This window comes from Manihot esculenta, chromosome 15 (assembly GCF_001659605.2).
Source record: "Manihot esculenta cultivar AM560-2 chromosome 15, M.esculenta_v8, whole genome shotgun sequence".
Lineage (NCBI taxonomy): Eukaryota > Viridiplantae > Streptophyta > Magnoliopsida > Malpighiales > Euphorbiaceae > Manihot > Manihot esculenta.
Genome location: NC_035175.2, coordinates 7935034 through 7950489, shown reverse-complemented (window position 1 = coordinate 7950489; position 15456 = coordinate 7935034). Strand labels below are relative to the sequence as shown.

The following is a 15456-nucleotide window of genomic DNA, read 5'->3' as shown; positions in this document are numbered from 1 at the left end:
AAATTACCCTTAAATTTATAATTATATTATTATTATTATTATTATTATTATTATTATTATTATTATTATTATATTGTTAAAAACAATGAATATTATATTAAATTTTCTAACATGCTCCTATCATTTAATTATTAATTTATTCTTTAAATCCAATAAATTTTACAGGAATATATTATGAAAAAGTTTAATTTGATAATAAATATATTAAATTAAAATTTAAAAGGTTTTAAGTTCAATTTATTATTTTTTTTAATAATAAAATAGCTAATTTGAAAAAAACTATGCCCTAGATGTGGGCATTGAGTACATCTCCCATTGTTGTAAATAAAGAATAAAAAAGCAAACACTATGCCAAGTTTGGCTGAAGCTAATAATAGGATATAGGTACAATCTTCAATCAAGGACCCCACTTTGATTTATGATATCAATGATTGAATGCAAAGTTACAGATTGAGACATTGATAGACCAATGGATCCAAAGATATTCTGTCCATTGCCCTACTTGGCATTCTCTTCTCCACTCCTTAAATTATATAAATTCAAATGCCCTTCAACCATATTCTATAATGCAATGAATTAATTACAAGTGACATAATTTTTTTTTTTTTGTAAAATAATTATTCCTGATTTGTCAAAAATGCAATATGAATTTTCTTTATTTGTATTTATAAACAAAGTAATTATAAGTCCCTGTTACGGTGAATTTATTGAAATTCTTGTGTAATTTAATTTTCCAATGTACAAGAATATTTCAATTCTTGCAAGAACAACACACTGGAACAATATTCAAATGTTGCAAGAAGCACACTCTGTACATTAACCAATCCACTGGAGGGATTCAAACAGATGATTAGCACTATAAAGAATCAATAAAGCCATCTTCAACAATTAGGTTGAGTTCTTCCCAATATTCCATCCTCTCTCCTTTTCCCTTTGACTCCTGTTCTGCTGAGTCTCCTTCATTCCTGGTCTTCTGCCATTTCCTAGCAATACCCTATGCGATATGATCCCTCTGCTTCCAATAGAGATCCTAACCTTCTCCATTCCAACATTTATACCTCCTTTTCTCAGATGTTGCTGTGCTGGAGATTTCATCTGGATTTTCCTTTTAAGGCTTCTCCTCAATATGCTGCTTAGCTTTCTGGTCCTATGTTTTATTCTTTTGGGACTGTTGCAATGTGTTTGCTCTGGCAAGTAGTTAGCTTCTGACCCTTCTATATCTTCTTTCATGTCATTGCATAATGATAATGGTTGCAATGGAGGTGGTGGTGGTAGCCCTGCTAAACCTGCCATGCTTGGGAGGGGAATAAGTGAGCAGCGCCTTGGAACTGGAGCTGGAGCTACTGGGATCCTTTGTGATGTTGTGCAAATTGAGGCTCTTACTGATATCTCGGGCAATCCTAGTTGTTCATGCATATTTGGTTTGTTTTCTTTTTCTGTGGGATCGATATTTCTGGCAATGCCTTCTGTTAGATGAACGGGAATACAAGGTGTATAGCCATTGTTCTCCGCAAGTGGTTGACTGGAATTTACTTGATCTTTGCCCATTTCAGTGCTTTTATGTTCACTGGAATTCTTGTTACTTCCTAATAGTCGATTTGCAAGTGGGCGCCTAGGTGCTGCACTATGTTGCTCGTCCTTCTGTGGGTTCATTTGTTGTTGCTGCTCAGCTATCCTTGAATCCACATGCTGACGTGCTAGCTTCCTTTCAATTAGCAGTTGTGACTCCAGCTCCTTCACCTGCAAAACAACCAATAAGAAATTCTAACCTGCATGATTTAACCTCAAAAAAAGAAAAGGAAAAATAAAGGGGAAAAAAAGAGAGAGACATTCAAGTATGGCAGCTAGTTTTCATGTATCTTACCTTCTCTTGAAGATTCTTATTTCTGAAATCTTTTTCTTTCATCTTCAACTCCAATCCATGGATTGTTTCCTCCATCTTCTTGAGCTGTATATCTTTGGCCTTCATATCTTGTTTTTATTTTTCAGCCTTGGAAGTAGAAGAGTCAAGATTTTCCTCAAGCATACTTCATAGAAAGATGACAACGATGCATAAAAATAGGAAAATTCTAATACCATCTGTTTATATCTCAGAAGTTCAGCGGTGTCCAATAGCCTTTGTGCAGGACCCAACTCTATCCCTCTTACTCTGCTTCCAAAGTTCAGGGAGCATAGGGTCTCACCCAGGTCATTTTCATTGGGACTTATCTGTACAAACATGAGAGTTTTTGAATCTCCTCCTAATCAAACAAAAATCCGTTCGTCATTATCATTCCGCAGAGAGGAATAAAATAGAACAAAAGAGAAAAGAACAAAGAAACTTGGAATTTCACAGAAATTATGAACTATAGTAATCATTGCACTTGTCCATATTCTTTTTTTTTTCTTTGGGAAAATGTAGAAAGAAATTTACCCAAGGAATCCTGAAGCAGGTGGGTCAGCTTGGAATTCCTACACACGAGGAAACATCATGAAAAATTTCAAACTGAAGATGCATGCGTTAGGTTGTTGATTTGCACAAAGAAAATAAAAGGCTAGCATGCAAATGACAACCTAAATGGGATGTGAGGGCTTTTAGTTGCAAGAGTGGATATGACATCACCAAGTGCAGATAAAGATCTGTTGATATTTTGGGTTTCTTTAAGCCGCTCTCTCCCTGGGCTTCTGTCTTTGCTACTCTCTCACTTCCTGCTAGATCAACCGACCATAACTTGCTCCTTGTACATTCCCCAGTTAATGCATTCTCTCCTTTCACCATCACACAGTGAATGCTGTATCAAGAGAGAACCACATAGTAACCTTTAACTCAACTTCTGATCGTATGTTATTACTTCATTTGAGCAAATTTTATGAACATGGAATTTTATTACTTCTGATACATCGTACCGAAATATATTATTCTGCTCCTTAATGATGTGAAATATCTCATCAAGAATCCTACAATTTACTCCACGAGGTTCTTCTGTGCCCTCCATTGTGAAGGTTTTCCCAGTTCCAGTTTGTCCATAAGCAAATATGCATACGTTGTAACCATCCAAAACTGAGGTTGCAAATGGAGCAACGTCTTCAAAAACTTCAGCTAAATAATCAAGCAAAAACAAACAGGTGACTAAACACTATTAAAAAGGATGGCTTGTATTGCTAGAATAAAATTCATTACTGAAAAACTTTAACATGTATCTTCAGATTGAGTTCTAACTACCTTGGTCGGATTGAGGGCTAAAAACAGCATCAAACTTGAAGGTTTTTCTGTAGAGCCCATTTGAAGTAACAGTGAGCTCACCATCTTCAGCATATTCAAAATCAATAGCCATTGAAGCACCCAATGCAAGTTCTTCAGCATTTAAAGGCCTACATCGGAAGAAGACCTTTATGTTTCCTGCATGAGACATCAGTTTTCAGTGAACCTCCTTAATTCCATAAGATTTCAAATCTTACATGCCAAAGCAAACATGCTATATACAGCTACCTTTCAACTCTAAAACCTTGTTATAGAGTTCCTTTCGTTCCTTGGCCCCTTCGGTAAATTTAATCTTGAGATCTTCATTCAAATCTATTTGCTCTTTCACTACCAGAACATGAAAAATTCATTAAGAAGACAAAGAAATAAATCTCAAACATTTAGCTGTAAAATTAAAATGAATTGTTAATTGTATGTTAACCTGCTTTTGGACTGAATGGTCAACCTCAATTCATTCATATCTGCAAGGCACTTCTTATAGGCGAATGCCTCCGCTGATAGCTTTATGTGATCCATTTTCATAAGCTGGAAAAGGAACTTTAAAAACTAATGTAATTGCATATCAATTTGAACATAGGGACATCTCCACTCATAATTATTTTAGTACCTTCAATTTCCTAGTCATGTCCCTCAATGATGAAAACCATCTACTCTTCTCTTTCACTTGTCCCTCAATGGCAAATGCTACAAAAACAATGGTCATTCTAACTTTACCTTTTTTTTTTGAAAAGAAGGTCTGAACCGATTACCACAAAAACAATGAACTTTCCTTACCCAAGGATCCGACATGCATAGACTTGCGCATAAGCTCATTCTGTAGCTCCTGTAAAGACTTCCAAGCATCTTGGCATTCTCTACTCTTAAGTTGGTTTTCCCTTTTAAGCTCCTCCAATGCCCTCCTCATCTCTATTAGTTCCCTTTTCTGAAACTCAACTTGTCTAAGTAGCTCCCGGTAATCTTCTTTCACTTCTTGCTCACCACCGGCTTCCTAACCATTTTTTTAATTATTTTTAGGAAAAATAGAGAATCAGTATGTCAAACCTTTTTTTTATTTTGGATCATAATTTAAAGTTAGAATTAGGATTAGAAGGTTTATTTCTGGTGAGTTGCATTCTGGCACTTGAGATATTCCCATTGGTTTCGATAATTGAGCTTCCCCAGCATCTGACATTTGGATTTTAAGAGCTTGGCCAAGTTCCAACTGATAATCTGAACCAAAAAATGGGAGCAGAATTGAACTTACCAGCAAAAGAATCTTTGGTTATAGAAATGCCACAGACGATTGGGCTTCCCATTACTCCTTCGAACCTAATGGATAAGCCCTCATCACAATAAATACAAATCTTAAGGTCAGATATAACCAGAGGCTTGTTTGCACCAACTTGAGCATATATGTCTAGGCAGGAAACGACCTGCATGAGTGATCAATCAACAGAACAAGATTAAGTTTTTATCTCAATTACAAGGAGTTCCAGTTTGTCTCAGTTTCTTGAGTTTCACCTTTTTTTTCTCTTGTATTAAAGCATCAAACATTCTCATCCTAGGAGGGCCATCTGTGAATACAATTTCTGCGAGATGCAGACTCACAGCATAATTCCCTGGCTCCAGTGCAGGAAAAAAGTAGGAGAAGTTGCCAAAACGAGCTGTTTGGTACAAACAAAGACCATCTTCTTGTCCATCTCCAATTGGAGCATTTGTCCTTACAGTATCACCACCAGCGAAACAAGTGTCCTCCAAAAACTCTTCACCACCCCCAAAACCACAGCCCCATCAGTGGATCCTGCATTGATGCTCACACCAAGTAGGGGATTTTCTGGGAATTTCTCTTCCTTTTCTGGCTTTATAAGGAGCTTCAAGGAAGATTCAGGAGACAATTCTTTGTCAAATGTTTGGCATATTGAAGAAAACTTTACAGATAGGGATTTATGGGCATCTTTCTTGTCACTAGCCTCGATATCATTCTCTAGAGAGAGCTCAAAAGAACCCTTGTACTTATTTCTATCCCATAATTCAGGGAAATCTCCATAAGTAGTCCTTGGTATCTCAGGAGAACCAGAGCAAATAACCAGATCAGGAGATGTTTCAGAAAAACCGAGCATGGAGAGGTCTGGGAAGATAGAGCGTAGAGTGGAATCAAATTCTTGAAAAACCCACAGGTATCTACTGTTGAAGGCCGAATCAAGCGTGAACAAGTAACAATTGGAGGCATTATACCGTCAATGGCATCATTAGCAACAGAGCGAATAAGCTTTTGAGCATCATATGTTTCCAAGCTTTGAGTGGTTTCACAAGAAGCATCTACAACAATGAAATCATCAGCTGAACTGCACCCAGAAACACTACTGGAACAGAAAAACAAAGCAAAAATGAAGAGTGAGATAAATGCAGCTATCTGGGTTTGCAGAAGAATCAGGATCCGCCATCTTGAGTGTTGAAGACCTTGGAGAAGAGTGTTGGGAGTCTGAGAGGAGCAAAGTGAAGAAGACTAGAAGCAAAGTAGAGGCAGACAGAAAAAGATTTTTTTTTTTTTAAAAAAAAAAAAAAAGACAAGGAATTTACATCGCCATGAAACGTCAGTAAGGAGAAATGGGGCATGGTGATTTTCCATTCAAATGAGTTGAATGTGTAATGATCATAAAAAAGGAGAAGAGAATGAAGAAGAAGAAGAAGAAGAAGAAGAAGAAGAAGAAGAAGAAGAAGAGGAAGAGAATAAAGAGAAAAGGAAAGCTTATGATTTAGTTAATGGAGAAAAAGGAAAGCATTCAATCTGATTCTGAGCTGTGTGAATTGAGAGAGCTGAGCGTTTGCTCTGTTTTCAAATTTGAAAATTGTTGCCCTTTCCCTCTTGTCCCACACGAGACCATACTTCTGCCCTCTTTCTCCTTGAATTATTACGTCACTACGTTTTACTCGTAAGCAACCCAATAAATTAATTATTATCATTATTATTAAAAATTCTTTGATATTTAAGCAAAATCCACATAATCTTTACTCTTTGACATTAAGATTTGTATGTTATTTATTTATTTCATAAAAATAAGATATTTCAATAATTTTTAATTCTCGGTACAAAAATCTACAAACACTAATCACATTTTAACCTCTTCAAGTGATTCGCATGCAAAAGCATATAATTTATAAAAAGAAAAAGAAAAAAAAAATCTCACCTTTGAATGCCATTCCAGAGTATTTTTGAGACATATAATCATTAAGGAACTTGTAAGGTTGTCCCTTGTGATATATACATACATACATACAGACAGAATAGCGTACAACAATGGGCAAAATTAATGCATGCTCAGGCTTCAAGTCTCTGAAGCACTTGGCACTTAGAAATAAATTGCATGCCAAGGCCAGCCCCATTTATATATTCTTCCTGTTGAGCAATGTAGACCACTGATTTCATAAGCTGTTTCATCTATGATGATTTTTTCTTTCCCCTGTCCGTCGGGGAAAGCAAATTTGCCAATTTTGATGCCACACTGTACGTTCTTCTACAAGTTAATTCCTGCTTCTTCCATTGCAGCTACCATTGAAGCTGATGCCTCTTCGAGGGTCCGCTTCTTCTCAACTGTGTTGAAGGCCTCGATGGTATCTCCTTCCTCCCAATCATCGAAGTCTTCCATCCCAATACCACACTCTAGCCCAGCGTTTACCTGCCAAAAAATCAAATATTTTCACGGTACAACACAAAGCAATTTGGTGCTGTAACACAAGGTTCACCATCTCACTGAAAAGTTTGCTGTTACGCACTCAGTGCCTTTAAAAAGGACAAAAATAAACAGAGAAACCATTATATACGATGATCTAATATATTCATCTCTGTGGAGTCTTTAGTTCTAAGCAATTAGTATATATGTGGGCAAAACAATTATTTCCATATGCCTGAATAGAGAATTAATCATCATCAAGCCATTTGCATACATGAAATTTGATTTGAGATAAAATCTGAAATTCAGGTCTGGAAAAGCATTATTAACTAAATTTCAAAGTAACAAATATTGAACACTGAAACACCATAAATTTGACTACTGTCAGAAATCAGAACTTTACTGGTTCAATGTCATACCTCTTTCACAATTTCCTTAACTCGTCTCAGGGAATCAAGTACACCAACATGGACTATCTTTTTCTTTCGAATGACTTTAATGCCACATCCTTTCACTACTTTCCCATCTGTTACCATGCATCCAGCAACACGACCACTGCCACTGCTAAATACAGCCCGGACTTCTGTTGAGCCTATTGTTTTTTCTTCCTATCAATACACAAGTAACTTTCCAATTTAATCTTCAATATAAAAAGAACATATATATATATATATATATTCTCAAAGGTAAAGAGAAGTAATTGCTCCCTATTTAACTCATGAGAGAACAAGTTCAATGAGAATAAATAGGACAAACAGTATCCCTTTGTTGGTAGCAGTGAAACAGAAATGTGCAATACTTCCCCTTGCCTTGCAAGGAATCTGTTCCTAACTTTCTAACTTTCTGTGAAATGAGCTTAAGATCTCCAGGTTAGAATGGTATAATCTTACTATTTCACCAAGCATGCTTTCACCTCCACCAAAAAACCAAAAGAGGGAAGAAAAAGCAAGGGAAAAGAATGATTAATCGGATGCACATGCTTCATAGACCTAATGAAGAGATTGGTGAGAAATGTTACACAGCAGTAAACGAAATATCAGTGTGCCTATGCTGTGACATGCTACACAAGTGGGTCCAAACAAGGGATGGGAAAAAAGAAAAAGAAAGAAAAACAGCAAACTGATTGGCTCCCAAGTCAGCAAATAGGTTCTAAGTCTTCACATGTGGAAGGTACCAGAAGCACTACTTTGGTTCGCTCCCATCTAAACAACCGACCAACCCAAAACACGTCAGGGAGACATAATTTGCAAAATCTTCCACAAACGTTAAAGCTAAACAGTTTCACACCTACATTGTAACTAATATCCAAACCGTTGACCTGTCCTATGTTATAGAAGAAGATATTCATTAAATCTGCATAATATAATCAAAGGCTGCCCAAGAATATTAAAAAGAAAAATAAGGATGTCGAAAATAAAGGTCTTGAATTAACCTCAACAGGTTCCAGAAGTCCTTCCATTGCATTTCGTACATCATCAATGAGATCATAGATAACTCTATATAACCGAATCTCAACACCTTTGTTTTCTGCATAGCTCTTGACAGAACCTGGCGCTTTGACATTAAATCCTAAAATAATAGCTTCACTAGCAATGGCAAGATCAACATCACTGGTGCTAACATCTCCTGTTGCTTGCAAAAGGAACTTCAAGGTGACATTATCCTGGGGGAGCACTTGTAAGGCTTGTCTGACAGCTTCAATTGATCCCTAGTCATAACCATGAAGTTCTTAGTTTCTTCCTAGATAGTATTACTTGATGATCAATTCAATACATTTTGCTAAAAAGTAAGTGCAACACAATCAGGGTTTTTGATGGATCCCATACATAGCAGGAACTAAAAGCAAGCACGAGCAGAAAAGCCAAACCATGTTTCCAAGATGTCACGTTTTCAAACTCACAGAATGATGAACAAGAAATCGTCATGAGGGTTGCTATTTTTTAGTAGAACTTGTATACCTGAACATCAACTTTCATTATAATATTTAGCTGGTGCAAGTCTAGACCAGACAGCTTTCCTGATGAAACAGCCGACGCTAAAGAAGAAAGTGTAACTTTTCCATCCCCAGCCTTGGCTGATATCCGCTCATCACGCAATAATTCTGCACGTGCCTCAGCCTTTTCCCGTGCAATATCAAGGGAGGCAACAACTTCAAATTCATCACCAGCAATTGGCACATTATTCAATCCAATAACCTATAGACAAGAGTGCAAGATATTTTTAAGGTAAATTAGGAATAGGAATAGCTACATAAGTCAACTGATTTGAAAACAATGAAAATAACTCCAATACATCATACACTTTTCTCAATTTCAAATTTTAGCATATTTCGCATGCTACTGAATAGAGAACCATTTTACAGGATTTTTTCACTGAATATAATAAATCATATCAAGGGATAAAAACTAATACCCAAAAACCACAGAAACATTAAAGTGACAAAAGATAAAGAGAAGCTGGCAGATCTATTACGAAAATTTAGCAAGTCAGACTATCACACATGATGGAGTAAAAAGAACAATAAAAAAAAGGATGATTGGGATGGGTATGATCACAGTTGCAACGGAGCATGAAACCCCTTCTGGAATCTTAATAATGTTCAATTTTTCCAAACTAGAGAGGACCATTTTTGAAGAGAAGTGCATAACTAGATTTCTGATTACTTCATTTTAGCATTATCAACATAGCAATGTACTGACTAGATCATTATATCCTACTGAAGAAGATCTCCTACAAACAAGCTAGTAAGCTACCACTCATGAGTGAGTACAGTGATGCAGAAAGTATGGAAATAAAAATGCACATAGAAAATAAATAAACCAACCTGTACAGGAATAGATGGTTCAGCTTCATCAACTCGGTTTCCACTATCATCAAATAAAGCTCGCACCTGACAAGGAGCATAAATTCTCCAAGATGGGTTAGCTTTCAAAATTAAGCATTTAATCGTTTTAAGATGTAAAGGAAGTGACTGAAGTTTCAAGCCTACAAACCAACCTTGCCAAAAGCTTCTCCACAAACCACTATATCCCCTCTTTTAAGCGTGCCATTCTGCACAATAAATGTAGCTACCGGTCCTTTAGATTTATGAAGACCTGCCTCAATAACAGTACCCTTTGCATTTCTATGAGGATTAGCCTTCAACTCTTGCAACTGAAACAATCAGGGTCAGAAGACAAAGATGGTGAATAGCTAATAAGAAACAATACACTACACTAAATCATTTCCAGGACATGGCACTCTCTCTCCACAAAGATCATAAAATTAAAAAATAAAAATAATTAAAAAACATATAAAAAAAGACTTTGCACTGGGAACTAAAACAATGACAACCCAATGGTGAGTTCACTTCTATATTAGCCATAGCATCAGAACAAGCATCAATTTCACTGTTTCTATGTGCAAATATTTGGATACACGCTGCATCCTTTTAAATCTTGGTAATCTTTTTCAGAGATGATTGCTTAGACTCCTACAGTATCTATAGGTATTGCTGCATATGTCTAGGAAGTTAGTAGCTCCAACTAAATAATTCTGTCCGTAAATATATTTCTGGTTGTCTTTTTGCTGCTCTACTCATTGAATCAGATGCATTTGAATTCCAAAGCCTTGTAACATCCCTACATATACTGTCCTGCTGAAGGGATCAGCATGGACGGTATGGATGCAAAAGAGATGTCACAACCATCAAATTAAGTCTAAGAAACCAAATCTCACAATGAAACACCAAGCATACGAGAACTTTATATTGTTGCAAATTGCAAGAAAAACACCAATACCAACTAGCTGGCAACCAATTAAAATTAACTGACCTCAGCAACAAGCATAACAGTTTCTAACAAATCATCTATGTTATCCCCCTTGAGAGCACTGATCTGTTAAGAGGAGGTAGCAGAATATAAGCATCAAGCAAAAAGTATAAAGCAAAAAAGATAGATGCAATAAAGTTAAAAAGATTAAAAAAAACACCTGAACCATTGGGACATCACCACCCCAGTCTTCTGGCATGAGACCAATTGAAGAAAGGTCTTGCATGACTCTTTCTGGATTTGCTCCATCTTTATCTATCTGATGGAAAAAGAAAAGGAAGAAGATATCATGTCTATGGAGAATCAGCGAATCCAATGAAAACCATTTGCATTTTCAAGATTCAAGTGCAACAAGCTCAATTTTGAGAAATAGAAAAGCCATTGCAGTTGACACACCTTATTTATAGCAATTACAATTGGAACTCCAGCTGCTTTGGCATGAGCTATGGCCTCATTTGTCTGAGGGCGAATACCATCATCAGCAGCTACCACAATAATTGCAATATCTGTCACCCTTGCTCCTCGAGCTCTCATTGCTCCAAATGCCTACAGGAGCAGATAATATTGATATCATCTAAAGGCAAGGAAGTACAAACACATCACAGCACACAGTTGAGTTTACGAAATGCATTAGAAATCAGTTGCTTAAACAAATATTAATGCACACTATATATAATCTATCAAGCCTTTACCCATTTCACAAAACCCTACCTCATGCCCAGGAGTATCAAGGAAAACACAAGGTTGCAACTTCCCATCAACTGGTATCAAAACTTTATATGCTCCAATTCCTTGTGTAATCCCACCAGCCTCTGAGGAAGCCACCTGTAAATATTTAGCCATCAGGATTCAGTTAAATTATCTGTATATCATGCTAGAACTGACCACAAATAGCTTCATAAATCAATTAACCCAATATCAATCTCAAGATTAAGTGACGAGACTTTTTACAGTATTTAATTAAATAGGAACAGAAGAATAGCCTAGAAAAATTAGAAGTTCAAATTTATTCATAGGCATCGAGAGGAACACAAATAAAAAAGTAATATCAATATGATGAAGTTTTCCACATACCCTGCTTTTACGAAGGTAATCCAACAGGGTTGTCTGCCATACAAATAAACATCAAACAGGTATTAGCAAAGTGTTTCCAAGATTTAAAACTTTCCTTTCAAATTCAAATCTACCAAGAATGAAGAAAAAGAAGATAGAGAATGCTAATGCTCCACCTTGCCATGATCCACATGCCCCATTATAGTGAGGACAGGGGGCCTCTCTTCCAGTTTGTCCAGATCATCTTCATCAAGAATTTCCCTTTTTCTTGCCATTTCTTCAAATCTAACAGGATCAGCTTCTATGACCTCTACATCATACTCCTTGCACACCATCTTTACCATGTCCTTGTCCAGTGTTTGCACCCCATCAGGTCTAATCCCCTTTGAGTAGAGATAACCAAGAATTTCACCTTCACTAATGGCCAAATTGTAGGCTAACTCCTCAATCAACATACCTTTTTCCCCAACTTCTAAAATTTCTACTTTGACAGGAGCTGCCTCTTTGGCAGCCTGGAGTCTAGCTGCTTTCCGGCTAGCTTTACTCCATTTCCTCCCTTTCCTCGCAGTAGCTGCACCTGGAATAGGGACATTTAGCTCTGATGTTTCTTCATCAGGAATCTCAACATCATCATCATCAACAATTCGTCTCCGTGGTCCTCCAGGAGAAACACTTTTCTTTCGGTCTTTGAACTTTCCAGAGGCAGGGGCCTTTCCTGGTTTTGTGGGGGCTAAAACTGCTTGAGCAATTAGAGGATCAACAACAGGTTTTTTACGGGCGAATTTGTCAACTAAAATTGGCTGCCTTCCAGTACTTTTTGTAGCACCCAAATCAGCTTTATCACCAACTGGTGGCTTTGGAGCTGCTCCCACATCCTTCAGGATAACAGGCTTTTTCATCATAGGAGGAGGAGCTACAGATGGCTTAGCCTGTAATTTGGGCTGAGGTCTCAGGGGAGGCTGCACGGGCCTTAAAGGAACACTAGGTTGAGATTCTAGCTTTGTTCCTTCCCTTGTTATGTTTTCCTTTTCTTTCACAAGCTTATTATTAGTCTTAGGAGCTTCCTTCACGACTTTTTGCACACTTACCACAGTGTCCCCTTTCCGCCACACACTCTTCGAAGTTTTAGTTTTGCCAGTTGCAGCAAGGTTCCCAGATTTAGCAACTCTGGAATTTACACCCATGTTAGATGGTGTCGGTTTATTTACATTTCCATTATCTTTCCTAGTAGTGCTAAGACTCGGCTTAGAATTTTCAAGCTTTTCGGCCTTCTGCAACGCCTCACCAAGAGACTCAATCACCTCATTCCTCTCCCGTTCATCATCAGAATCACTCGAAGGGTCCAACTCAATAGAGCTCACACCTAAAAGGGATTCACCCTTAGAGCCTAAAGAAGCAGATTTCAACACAGGCTTAGGCGCAGGCTTAAGTACGATTTCGTTATCAACATCACCATTATTGCTTGCTCTAAATGAATTGTTAGAATCAAGAGACACAGCATTGCCTTGTTCAGCAATGAAATCTGGGGTAGTGACTGAATATCTACAAACACAGTGCCATCTCTTGGCACTCCTAAAACTCCTTTTAGCTAGAGAAACTCTCCGAACAAATGAAGAATAAGAAGGAGAAGGAGAAGATTCCGATGAACTAGTGATGGCTGCCGTCACACTAAAGCTCCCTAAGCTAATCAAGGAAGCCAGGGACGGCATGCTTCCTACAAGAACCACCATGGAACCCATCAGAATAGTTCTCTAAGTAGAAAATTTAAAAGAATACTGAGAATTCAACAAATCAATTGAAACAAATAGGGATGGTAATAGCACTTACCTCTCTTCTCATGCAAAGTTTGGGAATTGTCAGAGAAAGGAGAGACGAGAGGCTTTGTGATTGGAAGGCAGAGGGAAATATATTTTGTGGTGATGGAAAAAGCTAAAATTGGGAATTTGTGTGGCTGCTCTGTGCCGGTTAAATTCTTCCATAGATGTGATAAGGCTTTACAGGTTTTCTTGGATTTTAAACATTTCCTTAATTAATACTATATTCATTGTTTTACATTTCCTTGTACTTTTTCCCCATTTTGATTTAAATCAAAATCATACTCCCCCACAGAACAGGTATGTTTTTCTTTTTAATCTGTTTTAAATTATAAATAACTTTTTAATTAATAATAATTTATTCACTCTTTTTTGTAGGGCAAAGAAATGCATTACATTGTTGCATAATGCAGTAAAAGAATTTAAAAACTTCCAGAATGGAGAAAAACTAAATATACAATGTTCCAATCTATCTTTCAAATAATTTTACTTGTGAGAATAGTTCTAATATGATTTCTTCCATTACAATAAGGGAAATTAAATAATATGGAAACCATTTTTAGAACAGTGAAATCTCCTATTCATTGATTGCATTCACTTTTGAACTGCAAATTCAACGCCTCAATTTAAATGGTTTTCACGGTTTAGAGAACCCATCATATTACAACACATTAATAAAAAACTATCCACTGAACCTTTCACATTTAAAATATTAATTAAATCTGCACAGATAAGTTGATAAACAACCACAAAAGAAAAAAAATATACACAATTAATTGAAAAGCTAAACTTTTAATATGGAAATGATATTGATGAGGATTACAAGCTGTAAATATTAATTTTGTAATTATCACTTCTAACTACTTGTATGTTAAAGATAAGTCTGTAATCTATTATTTTCGTTTCTCACTATTCGTTTTCATTTTTCATTCGTCATTATTCGAAAACGATGGGCACAGAACAATCTCTTGTTCCTCCAGTACCCTCTATTTCTTCCATTCAAGTATCCAATGTCACCCAAATTCTTTCAATCAAGCTAACTTCTGCAAATTATATGCTGTGGGAAGCGCTCCTTCAAAAACCTTAGCAATTGGTGAACCTAATCCAAAATACCTTAATTGGTTTGCACAAGATCAAATCATTAGGAGTTGGATAAACGGTTTTGTTTCAGAGACAATTATGCATCAAATTATAAGGTGCAAAACAGCCAAAGAAGCATGGGATAAATTAGCTGTGATCTATTCTACTGCTGCAAAAACACAGGTCCAACAATTAAGAAAACAGTTAAAGTATCTGTCACACGGGACTGACAGTATCGATGCCTATATGCGTAAGGCCCGTTCACTGAATGATCAACTTGGTGTATTAGACGCCTCTATTCCTGAAGATGCTCTGGTTTTTTATGTTCTTGAGGGACTTGGTGCTGAATATCGTCCCTTTAAACGAGCCATAGAAGCGTGTAATTCTCCTGTTGGTTTTGATGAGCTATATGCTCTTCTCTTGAGTAAAGAAATTCAACTCAAATGTGATTCCATGCAGATCGCATCTTCAGTTCCACCCACTGCTCACTACATCAATACTAGTCGTGGTGGGCGTGGAAACTTTGGTCGTGGAGGCCGTGGCAGACGTGGCCGAGGAAATCAAGGACGTGGTTATGGAAATTCTTAGGATAATTTTTACCATTCTGGTCGAATCAATTATAATGCAAATTCAAGTCGTGGACTGGGCTCTGATCGTGGAGGCCGTGGCAGACTTGGCCGAGGAAATCAAGGACGTGGTTATGGAAATTCTCATGGTTATGGAAATTCTTAGGATAATTTTTACAATTCTAGTCGAATCAATTATAATGCAAATTGAAGTAGTCGACTGGTATGTTACAATTGTAATGG

At 36.9% G+C, this 15456-nt stretch overlaps 1 protein-coding gene and 1 pseudogene across 2 annotated transcripts; both read right to left on the bottom strand.

Annotated features, from left to right (window-relative positions):
- Positions 1 to 677: 677 nt before the first annotated feature.
- Positions 678 to 6253, bottom strand: LOC110601267 (annotated as a pseudogene).
- A 140-nt stretch (positions 6254 to 6393) lies between these two features.
- Positions 6394 to 13782, bottom strand: LOC110601263 (translation initiation factor IF-2, chloroplastic). 2 transcript variants are annotated; one of them, XM_021738332.2, is made up of 13 exons: positions 13581 to 13782; positions 11930 to 13467; positions 11775 to 11807; positions 11412 to 11525; positions 11097 to 11246; positions 10861 to 10959; positions 10704 to 10766; positions 9889 to 10044; positions 9716 to 9781; positions 8850 to 9086; positions 8324 to 8599; positions 7311 to 7499; positions 6394 to 6897 (listed from the first exon to the last, which is right to left on the bottom strand). In XM_021738332.2, the coding sequence occupies exons 2-13, from the start codon at positions 13460 to 13462 to the stop codon at positions 6736 to 6738; spliced, it is 3078 nt and encodes a 1025-aa protein (XP_021594024.1). In that variant the 5' UTR covers positions 13463 to 13467; positions 13581 to 13782; the 3' UTR covers positions 6394 to 6735. The 2 variants fall into 2 exon arrangements, with proteins under 2 accessions (XP_021594024.1, XP_021594023.1); XM_021738331.2 differs by lacking the exon at positions 13581 to 13782 and having other exon boundaries at positions 11930 to 13507.
- Positions 13783 to 15456: the final 1674 nt, after the last annotated feature.

Excerpts from the sequence above, each read along its gene's own strand:
- LOC110601263 (XM_021738331.2), bottom strand. The coding sequence starts at position 13,492 with ATGGGTTCCATGGTGGTTCTTGTAGGAAGCATGCCGTCCCTGGCTTCC. Across the intron at positions 11,526-11,774 it reads ATTACCTTCGTAAAAGCAGG|GTGGCTTCCTCAGAGGCTGG; the intron begins GTATGTGGAAAA and ends AAATATTTACAG. Across the intron at positions 6,898-7,310 it reads TTAAGGAAATTGTGAAAGAG|GTAAACGCTGGGCTAGAGTG; the intron begins GTATGACATTGA and ends ATTTTTTGGCAG.